At 39.0% G+C, this 15,417-nt stretch overlaps 1 protein-coding gene across 1 annotated transcript; it reads left to right on the forward strand.

Annotated features, from left to right (window-relative positions):
• The first annotated feature begins 416 nt into the window (after positions 1–416).
• Positions 417–15,104, forward strand: NAP1L2 (nucleosome assembly protein 1 like 2). Its single transcript, XM_025371844.1, has 2 exons — positions 417–422; positions 13,009–15,104. The coding sequence occupies exons 1-2, from the start codon at positions 417–419 to the stop codon at positions 13,618–13,620; spliced, it is 618 nt and encodes a 205-aa protein (XP_025227629.1). The 3' UTR covers positions 13,621–15,104.
• The last annotated feature ends 313 nt before the right edge of the window (positions 15,105–15,417 follow it).

The following is a 15,417-nucleotide window of genomic DNA, read 5'->3' on the forward strand; positions in this document are numbered from 1 at the left end:
CTCGCTGATTCTCTCTCTGCATTTTGAACCAAGGATCTAAGAAAGCAATGTATTGCAACTGGAACCTACCCAAATCACCTTGCTTACCAAGGACATTTGTGTCAAAATATCTAGTATCTAATAGGAAGTGGCCAAGGAAGAAAGTTTTCTCTAATGTGAATGTATCTACAAAATATTTTGGTTTGGAGGTATTTTTTCTTGATGGATGTGAATGGAGAGATAAGTAGAGAGGTAAAGGGGAGAAAGAGCACATGATTGAACGCAACAATGTAACTCTGAGTCTTGATAGTGACAACACATCATAACTCGCTTACTTGCTTCTTTTACCCACTATCAATTCCTGATTCTTGAGTTGACTCTTTTGGGAAGGAGAGATTCATATTGTTCCTCCAAACTTTGTGCAGATAGTGCCTACCATGGAGGTATGATCCAAGTAACGATCTTTGTTAAAGAAGTCTGTGTTAGACAGATTCAATGCTACGGATATTTTGAGACATGACTGAGAGCAAGTGATGTCATTCATATTCATCATCAGCTTTAAGCTTATCATAAACCACAATTGTGAAGAAACGAGAAAATGCCAGCCTTTTTGCTCACTGGAGAAAGACTTCAAAATCTATTTAATGGAACACTTATTGAAGCAAATGTTACAGACTAAAATGGCAAGTTCTCATCAGGGGGATGAGAAGATAAACTGGGCAAACCTATAAAGTAAACAATCTAATTATTCTTTATGAAGGCTTACCAACTTTACTAAAGTCTTTTAATATTGATCGATTCACTTTTGGATCCCCAGATTTTCACCTGAACAGCTTTAACACTGTTATTCTGCCTATGGGGTTCTTAATCTCAACTCGGGATCCACAAGTGGCCTTTAGGGAGTCTAGGAACTCCGTAAAATTATACATAAAACTGTATGTGAGTGGCTTTTTAAGTGATAACCAGGTGGTGGTCCACATTTTAAACAGAATTTTCTTGGAGTCTATGATCTCCAAAAGGCGAATAACTAATTTTGTAGATCCAGTTTACCTTGGTTTACCTTACACACAGATCTTGAAGTTATTATATTTGAATATTTAGCCCCTCTTCCCTTGGGGATCTTTGTTAAATTAATATAATTGATATAAATGTGATAGGATACAAGTTATCTGACTGTAAGAAAAAAACTCACTCAACCTTTACAAAAATAAGCAGTCTTGGTCTTACCTAGTAGGCAGAATGTGCGTGTTTGTTAAAAGGGATGGGTTAAAGGGATCACAGGAACAGCTGTCTTCTTGTTTCTACTCCTGTGATTCGGTGTCTTAGTGAGACATGGTTATTGATGGGAGTGCTATATCTTCCAGGAATGTGCTGGCAGTAGTATTTCAGATCACTTCACATATAATTCATGTAGTCACTTCTGGCCATGTCAGGTGTTTAAAATATGTTATCCTTCTGCCCAAGGATTCAGCAAATTAAAATTTAACATGAATGCCTGCAAGAGCTCTTCCTGCGTTGGTGACTGAAGTGTCTTTTTGGTATTTCTTTGATTAAATTTCTTTCCATTCACTATATATGCCTCTAAAATATGGAAATTAAAAAGGACTTCATTCCTAGGAAAGAGAGGATTCCTTTGCACTAGGGTACTCAGTGGTTTCACTTTAATAATTGGTGGATCTTATTTTTGGTTTTATGTGAGATAAAGTATCTCTGTGTTTTCCAAAGAGTTCCTCTTAATCATGATCCAGGATGTAAAAGTCTCCTTCACCTATACATTATAATGTCATCCATGAAAGAAATGATCTGAATATTTAAACTTTGCCCTATGTGTTCTAACTGACCAGTAAGTGGTTTTCTATATTGGTATGTATTCAAGTGAGTAATATATATTGCACAAAGGTGACTTTCTGTCTTTTAAAGTTTTGAATTTATACATCAATAGGATGTAAAATCTAGTAAAATTAGAAAGTAATGAAAAAGTTTTAATTTTCACATTGCATGAAAAGATGTCATTAGCATTCATTCTAATTTCTTGTTCATATGCCTATTAACTGGATTTGCTCCTAGACCAGCATATTCAGAGAACTTCTTTATTTACTAGAGAAGGGAAAATATAGTTCTTTAAAGATGTCAATGCCTCCCAGTCCAAGGTCACCAGGAATACACCTGCAGTTGACCAAATTGGGTTTCCTACTTGTTGCAGCAAGGAAGAATGCACAACAAGAAGTACCATGAAGCATTTCAATAAGTGGGTAACACAGTAGGGTTAAGACTGCCTAGCCTTACAAAAGTTTGTTTGCAAAGTTGGACTTTGGCTGCATTCTGGGAACTTGGTTGGTATTCAGTTTTCTATACTGATAGAATTTACATGATAAGTGTGGCTCACTCCGTGTAGGCTGTCTGTATAAACAGTGTGGTGTATGCTAAACATCTACTTTCCTTCTAGATGTGTGGAACTTGCTACATACTAGGCAGATGGTGCCTATTGAACTAATGTCCCCGACAAAAAAGCCCATAAACTTTGGACATTAGTCTCTAATGAGTTTTCCTGGTAGACAACACTTTGCAGGTCTTGTCACAATGCTTTCCTAACAAGTTCATTCTATGTAAGTCAATCCTATGAACTTACTATTTCATTCTGTTTCCTTGTTCATATGCCTATAAACTGGATTTGCAAGTTCATTCTATGAATTTAATATGTCACAACTCTTTCCTAGTAAATTCACCCATGTAAGTAAGTTCATCCTATCCTACTCCACTGGGAGAAGACTATTAAAAGTCAATCCCTTGTTTCTTCCAGACTTCTCCTATGTGCCTACTACCTTTGCTGATTTGCTTTGTATCTGTTCGCTGTAATAAATTTTTGCCATGACTATATGCTTAGTCCTGTGACTCACTCCAGTGAATCACTAATCCTGGTAGTGGTCTTGGGGATTTCTGACACAATTGGATTTAAAAATAGGATTCAGTAGAATGACTCCGATTCATTGTAATATGGCAGAAGCATTGTTTGTGAAAGGAAAGATGAAGGAGCAGTGGATGACAACTGATATGGTTTGTATATGTGTACCACTCAAATTTCATGCTGAAATGTGGTTCCCAATGTTGGAGGTGTGGCCTGGTGAGAGGTGTCTGGGTCATGGGAACAGATCTCTTATGACTTGGTGCTGTCATTTAGCTAGAGAGTCAGTTCTTACAGGATCCAGTTGTTTAAAAAGCATGTGATACCTGCTCTCTCTCTCTTGCTCCTGCTATCATTATGTGAGATACCAGCTCCCCTTTTACCTTCTGCCATAATTGTAAGCTTCCTGAGGCCTCACCAGAAGCTGAGCTGTTGCCAGCACCATGCTTTCTGTACAGCTTACAGAGTCATGAACCAATTAAACTTTTCTTTATAAATTACCCAGTCTCAGGTAGTTTTTTAAGCAATGCAAGAACAGACTAACACAACAACCTTTGATGCCTGAATTCCACAGATTAATTCATGGTATAAAATATCAGCAGAGCTGCTGTCTGTTGTAAGAGTTAAAAGTTACCTGTGGAATTTTAAGATGGCATAGCCAAGCACAGCAGAGTTGGTTCCCTGGATCATTGGATGTTTTGGCTTTTCAGGCTAAAGTGAGAACATAAAAACCAAACCCCATATGTCATCTTTGTATTTTGTTCTCTCCTCCAAGAGGGAAAAGAAAAGGCAGCACACACATTCCCAGTGGGGAGCTTTGAATGGGCCATAAGTGTTTAGTGTGTGTTCCTATCTCCTCTAAGTGGGAAGAAAGAAAGTTAATCAGTGTTCAGGACTGGAGTAACACTTTAGACAAACCAGAGGAATAAGAAAAAGTTTTTTAAAAGCCAGCCACAACTGCAGCATCCTCCACCCACACTCTCTGCTCCACCTGGAATTCAACTTAGAACCTCTCAAAAACTGTGTTGTTTATCCTGTAAGTGCTGATTGATTCACAGGGGGTTGAGTAAACTTAAAATGAGTGCAAAAAGAAAAAGAATTAAAAATCACCTTTTATTTTGTGCCCATTGTGTGTGGATGTATAAATTAAAACTAATGTAAAATGTATATGCTTGTAATTTCATAAATGCTGAAGGAATCATCATGATCAGGGAAATACACAAAAAGCAAACATTAGTGAGACACAACTCTCTTGCTTTTGCCAGCCAGTGGGCAAACTGGAATTTAAACTTTTTAGTATTAGGAAGGAATCAAGTCTACGTAACTGATGATTTTTGGTATAATTATTGTCTATTAGAACCTCTAAAAAGGGAGACAGCGTTAGAAGATAGGCAATCCCAGATGGAAACACACTTTTGGAGTATTAATAATGGTTTTTAGTTTGCTAATGAGCCCTTGTTGAAATGAAATGTCTGACCATTAGAGGCTGTTCATTTTTTTGTCCCAATGTGCATAATTTTTGAGGAGGCCAATCTGGACTCCAACACTGACAATATAAAAAAGTACTTAGGAAAGCCTTGCTTGTCACTTGAACTTGGAACACAGCTGTGTGATCTTGCAACATACCATCTTTGCTGATGCCTAGGAAAAAGCCTATTGCTTCGTTGGAATCCTGAATTTGCAGATGCTGATTGCCTGTACCTGACTGTAATGTGAATCCTGATACTGTTTTCTGTGAGCTGTTTCAGCCTCGGGAGTAAGTATACTGAACTGAAATTGAATGAAATCGCTTCATTTAATAAACAGAACTCCGACACAGACTTTGTTGCAGATTTAGTATGCTCCTCTATGAGACCATAAGCTATGAAAGCATCCTGTATCTTTGTTGGACCACTGGGATTATATACAGCTGCCTGCAGAAAAAGGCTTATTCTCTAATGGGACCTTTTAAAATTGAACTACTGAATGGCTCTTTATTTCTAACATGGAGACTAATTGAATCCTTAAATGTAATTCCAGATGAAAGCTGCAAGTTTAGAGGAGGGCACAGCACAACACTGTGACTCCTGTACCTAAGATTAGACACTTGACTCCCTCTTAGAGATTGCTGGATGCTATTGACTTGCTGTGTTTGCCTCTCTGGATTAGTTGCACTTTGCAACAGTGAGCTGAGCCTAAGTCTACTTCCTTTGCCTTTCTCCTGGTAGTTTGTACAGTTGTCCCTGGAAAGGCATTGTTTTTTTAGTGGCTGTTCATTGGATAAATGATCAGGACAAAAGGAGTTCAGGTTATATAAACACATTTTGAAAATTTAGGATTTGATCAGAACATGGTCCAGTTAAGTCAGTAAAATTGTTTTTCTGTAGAAATGTTTTGGTCCCTCTTTCATGAAACCCACCCAGATGAATGGTCTGGATGAGAGAAAAAATAATTAGGAAAGATGTAAATTACGATTGCTGAATGAGGCACACTGACTTTGTAACAACTGAGAAAAACTAAGAAAAACAAACCAGGCACCCATGGAGGCAGAGAAGAAGGGATAGAGAGCTTTGTTTGTCAGAACTGCTTCTGGAAGCTTCCCCTCCTCCCCAGTAAAAGCATCAGTGTTATCTCCCAAGCTGCTGAGAATGCTTTGAATCCAAACTGACTGCTGAGCCTAAGATCTCACCTGACAGTGCTGACTATGAGACAAAAGCGAGTGGCCCCAAGTCCTGCTTTTTCTGTGAAGACCACCTCCAGATGATATACACACACAAAACAGATGAACTGGTGTCACGGATAAGCAAAATTGTTTGAAACTGACTGCCTTGAGGCAGTCTGTCCAAAACCAAGGACTAAACTGAATTAATTGGACAAGACTAGGAATCAATGGAAGGCCACTTTAGAGGCCCTGTTAACCTGTACATCTGACTAACTATGTCTTTCTTGGGATATCCTAACAACCGTGCACTCTTTTTCCATAGATACCACTTCTACCTTCTGGTATTGTACTTCCTGTGTGTGTGCTTTATCATCATGCTGCCTCAGCCCTGGAGAGCATTCAAGTCAGCTTCAGCTTCCTGATCAGGGTTGTGCTTTGCTTAAATTGATGCCCCAATCTGTTAAAAAAAAAAAAAAAAAAAAAAAAGACTAATGCAAAAACCTAAGTAGGAAGCCACCTGGCTTTCTAATATAGACCTCTATGATTAATGGGATTCTTTTTAACTGGTGAAATCCAGGATTTCTAAAGGGCATAAACTGAAATCAATCCTGCAGGCTAGTATCCCCCTGCTAAATGGGGTCTTACTGATAAAAATGCCTTGTCCAACAGCCACGGGTGTAGACTGTGCTGAAAAGCTTTAACATAGCAGGTCTGAGATTGATGTATGTTGAAAAGTTTGCTTGCAAGTTAGGTCACTGTTTAGAACCTGGAAATTTGTCTGGTAACCAGTTTCCTACATTAATAGGATTCCTAATTGATACACAAGGCTCATTGTGCCTCAATTGTTAGTAAAAGCAGTGTGTTTTACTCTGAACACCGACTTTCCTTTTGAGAGTATAAAATACTTTTATGGGCTAGGCAGAGGGTACCTATGTGGCTAGCCCCCAGTAAAAACCTTGGTCACTCAGTCTCAGATGAGCTTCCTTGTAGGCAACACCTAATAGGTGTTGGCGCAGGTCATTGCTGGAGAAGTTTAAGTGTGTATAGTGGTGACACCTCTTAGGACTCTTGGAAGCTTGTACCTGGTGTCCTTTGGCCTTTGCCCCATGGGCCTTCTCCCTTTGCTGATTTTGCTCTGTGTCCTTTCACTAAAATAAATCTTAGCTGTCATTATGACTGTATGCTGAGTTCTGGGATCAGTAGTGAATCTCTGAATTTAGGGGTTGTCTTGAACAACGCCATACAGTGGGTATTGAAAGGAATTTAATACAAAATTTGTGTTTGTATTAGGCAAGTGGGGTGAGGATTTAAGAAAGCTAGGCTTTATTCTGGATTAGATTATGTTGGGGGGTGGGTGTAATTCTGTGATTGTCTTTTTAAATGTATTATCTAGAAATAGGGAATATCAGAATGAGACTAAAACTCTAATTGGTAAAGTAACAGTAGTTACTCACACTGGCCGGAATAAGGGAGTATTTGGTCATTTTTGTGCTCTGAACAATGTTCATGTGTTTTTCTATATTCAAACACAATTGCAGAGTAACCCTTTTTGATCCGTCACTGTAACAGACTGGCCGTCTCTTAGATTGGTGTTGTGAGATGGTTTATGTTAAAGAGGAGAGCACCTGTTGAGGGCTAGGCTGGCTCTCCATATCAGTGGCTGCTTTTTTCTTACTCAAGACTATGATCTGTGGCAATTTTTCCTGTTGTTGGCTGAACTTTGAGAAATTTTCCTAGGTGACTTTTATAAATTTCACTGTCTAGATAAAACATGAGGAGAAATTCAAGAGATTCAATGTTATTTCCAACATTGCTACTGATTCATCATATGACTGAAGACATGATTTTCCAGATGAAGAAGCTGGAAAGAATATGTTATAAGGATTTTACAATAAATTGTGGACTCATAATAAAAATGTCAAGCCCCAAAGAAAAAGACATTGGTAAAACACACTTTGAAAAAGATTAGATATGATTTTAGAAATAAATGATTTCTTTTTTTGAATCAGGAATATAAGGTTTTATTTACAAGAAATTTCAAATTTTATTTAATTTTAATTGACAATTTAAAATTATATATGTATTGTCATGTACAACATGTTTTGAAATGTATATACATTGTGGAATAGCTAACTCAAGCTAATTAACATGTGAATGACCACATATCATTACTTCGTGGTGATGACACTTACAATCTGGAAATAAGTAATTCCTATCTGTAAGCACAAATATACTCTTTTATTCTCCAAAAGTTCATTCTGAGTTTAAATGATAGCAAAGCCATACAGTACAGGGAAGTTATAACATAAAAATATATCTAAAATTGTAGGTAGGATTTGATTTTCATTATTTAGTCCTATATGGTTAACAATAGGAACAACTATTAAATGTAATTTATGTAAGATGTAGGAATGTCGTGACTTTGTCTATGGAAACAAATGTCTACTGGCTTATTTTTAGAGGATGTTATAGGGAGGATGGTGAGATAGTTGTTTTGGGTGGTGAAGTGGTATAAGTATACTGGGGATTTAAAAGCCCAGTGAAACCTCTTGACCTCTATGCATAAAGAAGTGAAACCCACAGCCTCATTGATTTGCTACTTCTTTCATTCTCTTATACAGATTCCAAGGGTACTATTTATGTATCCGCTATGCTGTCATCAGAAGACAATCTAGTCAATTCATTAGAGATTTTGTTTTTCGGAAAGCCCATGGATTGTTCTCTAAATTTAATATGTTGAAATAGACCCATGGGATTTAAGTTGCTCTGTATTTGGAAGATCTACTTCCATGTAGATCTGAACTGTGTGTCTAAATAAATAAATACATAAAATCTGCCAGAAAGTGTACATTCAATACTTTTGTCACTGCTCTAATTTAACATAAGTTAGAGGGTCAAACTGGTTTTCTGATTTGATTTCATCATTTTAGAATTAGAATTATTACAAGGCTGTATTACTGTCAGTTAAAGTTCTGTGATATTTATTTACTTATTTGTTTTATTTATTATTTTTTTTCTGAGATGGAATCTCACTCTGTCACCCAGACTGGAGTGCAGTGGTGAGATCTCGGCTCACTGCAATCTCTGCCTGGGTTCAAGTGATTCTCGTGCCTCAGCCTCCTGAGTAGCTGGGATTACAGGCACCTGCCATCATGCTCGGCTAATTTTTGTACTTTTAGTAGAGACGGGGTTTCACCATGTTGGTCAGGCTGGTCTCGAACTCCTGACCTCAAGTGATCTGCCCATGCTGGCTTCCCAAAGTGCTGGGATTACAGGCGTGAGCCATCGCAACCAGCCAAAGTTCTGTGATATTTATAATAGAGGCAAGGAATTTCCATAGTTAAATGAAAGACAAGCCAAACAAATCTGCACTCTTTGGAAATTAGTAATTTGGCTTCTTTACATTTGTGCTTATTAAAATTCCCAAAAATAAAACTTTTGCAAGGAAGGAGTTAGCAGTAGTTACTGAATTGTTATTGCATGTCAAATAAAAACTTCTCTACTCATTTTATATAATTATAATGTACATAAATCATATTGCTTAAGGGCAATATAATAATTGCAGTTTTAAACAGAAGTAGTTCAGTACTGTTGTGTTTGTTATTCTATTTGGATCTCATATGGATTTGTATCAGTCTTAGCCTTTGTAATTCTCTGAAAACCAGTTTTGTGTCTCCCTCTCTTTTTTTTGAGACAGAGTCTCACTTTGCTGCCCAGGCTGGAGTGCAGTGGTGTGATCTCAGTTCATTGCAACCTCCACCTCCCGGTTCAAGCAATTCTCCTGCCTCAGCCTCCCAAGTAGCTGGGATTACAGGCACACACCACCATGCCCGGCTAATTTTTATATTTTTAGTAGAGATGGGGTTTCACCATGTTGGCCAGGCTGATCAGAAATTCCTGACCTCAGGTGATCCACCTGCCTCGGCCTCCCAAAGTGCTGGGATTACAGGCATGAGCCACCACACCCCACCCGGGTTTTGTAGCTATCTCAAAGTGCACTTAAAAAAAAAAAAAAGAGCAACAGTAAAGAAAACTATACAATCATAAAAGACAAAACAAATGTATATTTTTTCTCCTTTCACTCTCATAGAGCATGCTTTACACAAAGCTAGATGGTAGAGCCCACTACACAGGTAGTTCATAGCCTATTGCTCTTAGGCTATAAAGCTGTACAGCATATGACTGTACTGAATACTGTAGGCAATTGCAGCACAATGGTAAGTATTTATGTCTCTAAACATATCTAAAATTAGAAAAGGTACAGTAAAATATGGTATTCTAATCTTATGGGACCACTGTCGTTGACCAAAACATCATTATGTGGTGTATGACTGTATATTCTATTAGTTCTGTTTCTCTAGAGAACCTAGAAATTGGATGACAGCAGCTGAGTGTTTTGAAATGCCTGGGGTGTGCAAACCATGTATTCAAAGAAAAAAATGTAATCTAAATGGGACCTGCTGGTGGACAGAGGACACTGAAAGTATTGAATCTTTTTTCCTGTGACCCAACTCCTTTCTGTATCTCTCTTGTGGACTGGGCTCCTTCTGAAGGGAGGTGAGTTATTTACTATTGGAAAGGCTGGGGCTTCTCTCTTCTCCTCTCATTCATTTATTCTTTTATGGTTTCTAATTATCCAACTCATGAATATGACTTATAAAAATAGATAGGAAATACTGGCAAATGTACAGAAGAAAAAAGCATTGAAATTATCCCAAATTCCACAACTCCAGATATAACAACTGGCTATATGGCTTTATGGTATTTAAACATTGTTAAAGAAATTGTTAAAGAAACATTGTTGAAAAATGTTCTGATACCAATAAAGCAGTCAGGAAGACTTTATTAAGGACTATTGTGATAGGTGGTATCCAGACTATCACAATGGGGAGAGAGATGGGCTTCAACTCCACGAACAGTAAGAACAAGTGGGGATTTATAGCAAAGCAGCAGGTGAGGGTGGGGTTGGGAGGGGAAGAGTTAGAGGGGTAGGAAGGTGGGATGGTGGGCATTGCTTGGTGGGTGGAAAACTACTAAGAAGAGACATAAAGGGTAGGGAGGATTCTTGCTAAACAGACCTAATAGGATTCATGCTGAAGGCAGGCCAAGATGATCCTATATCACTCAGGGGATAGTGAGGGATGAGGAATTTGATCAGATTTGGAGGGTGATCATATATCAAGATTCGGAAGATCCTGTCTAAACTAGCCGAGCAGGATTCTTGGTAAAACTGGACTAGGCAGACTTGAGGACAAGGCCCATGGAAGAGGCTTAGTTGAAAAGAGGGCTTAGAAGAGCCTGTCTAAAGTTCAGTCAAGGATAGTGTCTTTGTCACCTTTTAAACTTTGTCTATGCAAATTAGGGTGTGTGTGTGTGTGTGTGTGTGTGTGTGAGTGTAGGATGGTAGGTCGGCAGGTGTACAACTAGATCAAAAGAGAGATTTAAAAAAAACAGATTGGGGTCCTAGTGTATATTGCTTACTTCTCCTTGGCAACATTTCATTTAGTGTAATCACTTTTGGTTTGAAGACTGCTTGTACGACTATAAAAAGAAATTTACAAATTTGAATTCATCTAAATGAACCTATCCTTTTTTATTCATTTATTATTTATTAAACTATTTAAATATCTTAACTATCAATAAATGATATTTTACATAATAATTTTGAAGACCATTTATTGGCATAGGAAGTTGCTCATGATAGGAACCTAAGAGGGCAGGTATGGAAGAATCAATACAATGATCTTAATTTTTTAAGTTGTGCATTTGTTGTACACACATAAAGAAGAAGAAAATGTACCAATATGATCACACTAATTCTCTCAGGATGGTGAGACTGCTGATGGTTTCTGTTATTCACTTTGAATCCCTCATTTTCCAAATTTTTGAAAGTAAGTTTGTATTATACTTATTATCAGAAAAAGAAAAACGGTTTGCAATTACAGAATAAAAAAAAGAAAACAAAGCAATTTAGGACCTATGACTATGGAACTATGGGACTGAGGCATGTACCTGAATCTTTACTGAAACTTCACATATTATTTGAGTTTTCTGCTTTCAGTGTATTTTAAATGAGATGTGTTTTAATCAAACACACACACACACACACACAATAGGAGTGGCTAAACATTGACAGGATATTTACTGAGGAAAACAACATCTATTCTTTATATTCTATTTAAGCTCTTCTGTCCATTCTCTACACAAGACAGGCTCCAGGACCTATCAGTTGTGACTCCCTAACACGAGCCTTTCAGCCTAATAGGAAGAATTTCACCCTGTCCTCTTTCTACTCCCGTTTCTTCTCTTCCCCTCTTCTTTGTCATTATCATCTAGGGGTTTTATTAAGTGGAAATCTGGATCTGCAGAAAGTGGCACAGGCACCACATCTAACATAAGAAAACAACTAATCAACAGTCCCTAGAAACCTGTCATCTAAAAGGGTGGCTCTGAGGTAGAGTGAGAAACACTCAACCAATAATAAATTTATAATTTTATAAAACTAACACACACACACACACACACACACATCTCTAAAAACCTGGAAACAAATACACTAAAACCCTAACTGTGAGTATTTATGTGATTGTTACACTAAACTGTTATTTTTGAAAACCCTTTATATATGTAATATAATAACAAACCCCTTTTAAAAATTGAAATCTTTAAATTATAGGTGATCTATATTGAAATATCACCCCAAAAAACCTGTTTTCCCTAGTATAGGGATTTTTAATGTCACATGGTATTCCCTGCTCTGAATACATCATATTATGTCTTTCATCTATTCTCTAGTGCTGGGTCATCAAATATTTCCAATTTATTCAGAATTTCAAAACAAATGGTTTGCTTTTCAGTAATATCGCTTGACATGTAAGCATCCTTTCCATTTTGCCTCCAAAAGAGCCAGCATTGAGAAAGGGTAATTGGCAATTCAGCAGCAGTGCTCTGGGTCATTGATAACCCAGATGTCAAGTGTGAACTTGTCATACATATGACTGTGGGCACTGGTTACCATAGGCCTTCCTTTCCCCCATCCCCATTCCATCTCATCCCCCTGCACACCGGTAAATATTATCAGGGTTGATCCAATCTAAAGCGAGTGCACAACCTTCATAGAGATTTTGAAAAGCCAAAATTAGAAAATAAAAAGTTAATGGGGAGTCACACCATCTAAAGATATTCACGGCTAATATTTTGATGTTTTTCCCCTTTTCTCTTTTGTTCGTGTATTTAAATATAAGGCTTTGAGTCACGTTTCTGGTCTCTAAAAACACCTCTCGCCTCATTTCTTTGCTCTTCTACATTTAAGTTTTCTCAGGTTTAAAGCAGTTTCTGACCGCTTCTCCCCGACCAGATGATTTTCAGTAAGCCCCTCCCGTATAGAAACTGTGGGAGCTGCTACCGCCAGGAAGGTGACTGGCACTAGTAATGTGACGGATCTAATCATTCATTGGACGACGGTTTGTCAATCACGGCTACTCAGCAAATAGGGCGAGCTGTTAAGCAAAAAAAGGGTTTAGAGAGTCATTTTCTGCACAATGGGATTGTGGAACCTCCTCCTTTTGCCACGGCAGCTAGTGGGAAAGACCTTTATCCTGCTACTCTTGCCCTCCGCGGCTTGCGCCACCCCAGGCCAGCTTCCATAGCAGCTGCAGCTGCTTCATTCAGCATCCGTCTTAGCCTCCCCAGGTGCCGGCAGCCTGGGCCAAGCCATCGCCTACAGTTCGGTGAGTGCTTCCCTGCCAAAAAGCTAATAATGGAAGGGTTCAGAGAACACAGCACAGCCGGTGAAAAGGGCCCATTACCCGGTGCTGTGGCAGCCACAGCCTCTCCTCAGTCTTTGGTGGAGTACTCCCCAGACGTAGATTTTATTGAGAGGCAGCCTCTGGTGGTTAAGTACCGAGTGTACACTCTCAAAAAGCTTCAGACCAAATGTGCCGTCCTAGAGGCCAAGTACCTGAGGGAATTTCATTCCATCGAGAGGAAGTTTGCTGCCATCTATGAACCCTTATTGAAAAAGAGACGGCAGATCACCAATGCACTGTATGAGCGAAAGAGGAGTGTGAGAGATGAAGTTCAAGGTCGCGGACTATGAGTATAATGAGGTGGCCGGTGATTCTAATGCTCAGATATATGGTCCAGAGGAGAATCCAGAGTATGAGAACTTGGTGGAGGATTGTGAGGAGGATTTCGAGAATGTCGGGGAGGTGTTTGGGGAGTATGGAGGAATCGAGGGACATAATATGGACGGAGAAAAAGAGAATCCTATAGGGATCCCCGATTTCTGGCTCACGGCTTTAAAGAATGTCCAGGAGGTGGCCCCGCTGATTAAGAAATATGACTAGGCCGGGCGCGGTGGCTCACGCCTGAAATCCCAGCATTTTGGAAGGCCGAGGCGTGCGGATCACAAGGTCAGGAGATCGAGACCTTCCTGGCTAACACGGTGAAACTCAGTCTTTACTAAAAATACAAAAAAAAAAAAAAAGAAATTAGCCGGGCGTGGTGGCACGCGCCTGTAGTCCCAGCTGCTCAGGAGGCTGAAACAAGAGAATCGCTTGAAGCCAGGAGGTGGAGGTTACAGTGAACTGAAATTGCGCCACTGCACTCCAGCCTGGGCTACAGAGCAATACTCCGAAAAAACGAAACAACGACGACAAAAGTATGACGATCCCATTCTGAAGCTCTTGCGAGACGTGAAAGTCAAGTTTCCAAAATCCAAGGAGCCACTCACTTTTACACTGGGATTTCACTCCGAACCCAACGACTACTTCACAAATGAGGTGCTGACCGAAACATACACCCTCAAGTCTAAGCTCGATTACTGTGACCCCCACCCCTTCAGGGGATCTGCGGTAGAGTATTGCTTTGGCACCATGATAGAATGGAAGAAGGGAAAGAACGTCACTGTGCAAACGGTCCTGAAAGACACAGTTTTGGGGGGCTGATGTGTACCGCAACCCGGGAATTTCCCCAAGAGTCCTTCTTCAATGCTCTCCAGTGGGGCCTAGATGCTAATGAGGATGACCTCATTAGCTCACACCTTGCACACTTTTGTCATCTCAAGAGCTGTGTTATACTTTACAGGAGAAGCCCTTGAGGCAGAGCAAGAGGCTATGATCGGGGAATGTAATAACCTGGTTTATGACAGAATGACTCAGGAGAATTGGGTGACTGCACTTTATGGTGCTAAAGGCAAAAACCGAAACTCCCAGGCAGAAGTCAACGATTGTTGAAGCAGAATGGTTGGAGTATGTGGGCCCCCAGGTTAACAACCGGCTTTTACAATAACCAAAACTTAATCATTCGTTACTTGCAGTCTTCACGTGTCTCTTCTTGGTAGTCTTCAATTTAAAATTATGTCCAAATATATTTAACAATGCATTTCACCTAGCACTCCAGTGGTATAAACTTTGTCAACAATTTTATTAGGCAGTGAATTCTCAAAGTATGTGAAGACTTTACTATTGTGAATCCATTGCTTTTTTTAGGTTGCTATTAGGCTGTAGCTATGAAAAATTACCAGAACTTGTAACTGAGATCTATGTTTGGGATTGTAAAGTGAAGCGAGATAGCATCCTTTTCCTAGCCTTCTCATTGAGGTAAATGGATTTTATTATGCTTGCACTAGCTGTGCCTTCATCTCTTTGTTATAGAAATGCAGCAGATTATATTATTTAAAATACACTTGATTAGTGAAACTGCTAGTATAAGAATAAACGTTTATAGCAAATTCACATTTAATGTTAGTTACCTTGTTTGTAGGCTTTTATATTTTATCTTATATAGTGATCTACTCAAAACATAGTTTCTTTATTGCTGTTCAGTGAGGCATGGGTTAAAACCATTTTTCCTAAGGCCTGCCACAGACTGCACCATGTACTGTTGTAAAGTG

The sequence above is a fragment of the Theropithecus gelada genome, chromosome X, assembly GCF_003255815.1.
Source record: "Theropithecus gelada isolate Dixy chromosome X, Tgel_1.0, whole genome shotgun sequence".
NCBI lineage: Eukaryota > Metazoa > Chordata > Mammalia > Primates > Cercopithecidae > Theropithecus > Theropithecus gelada.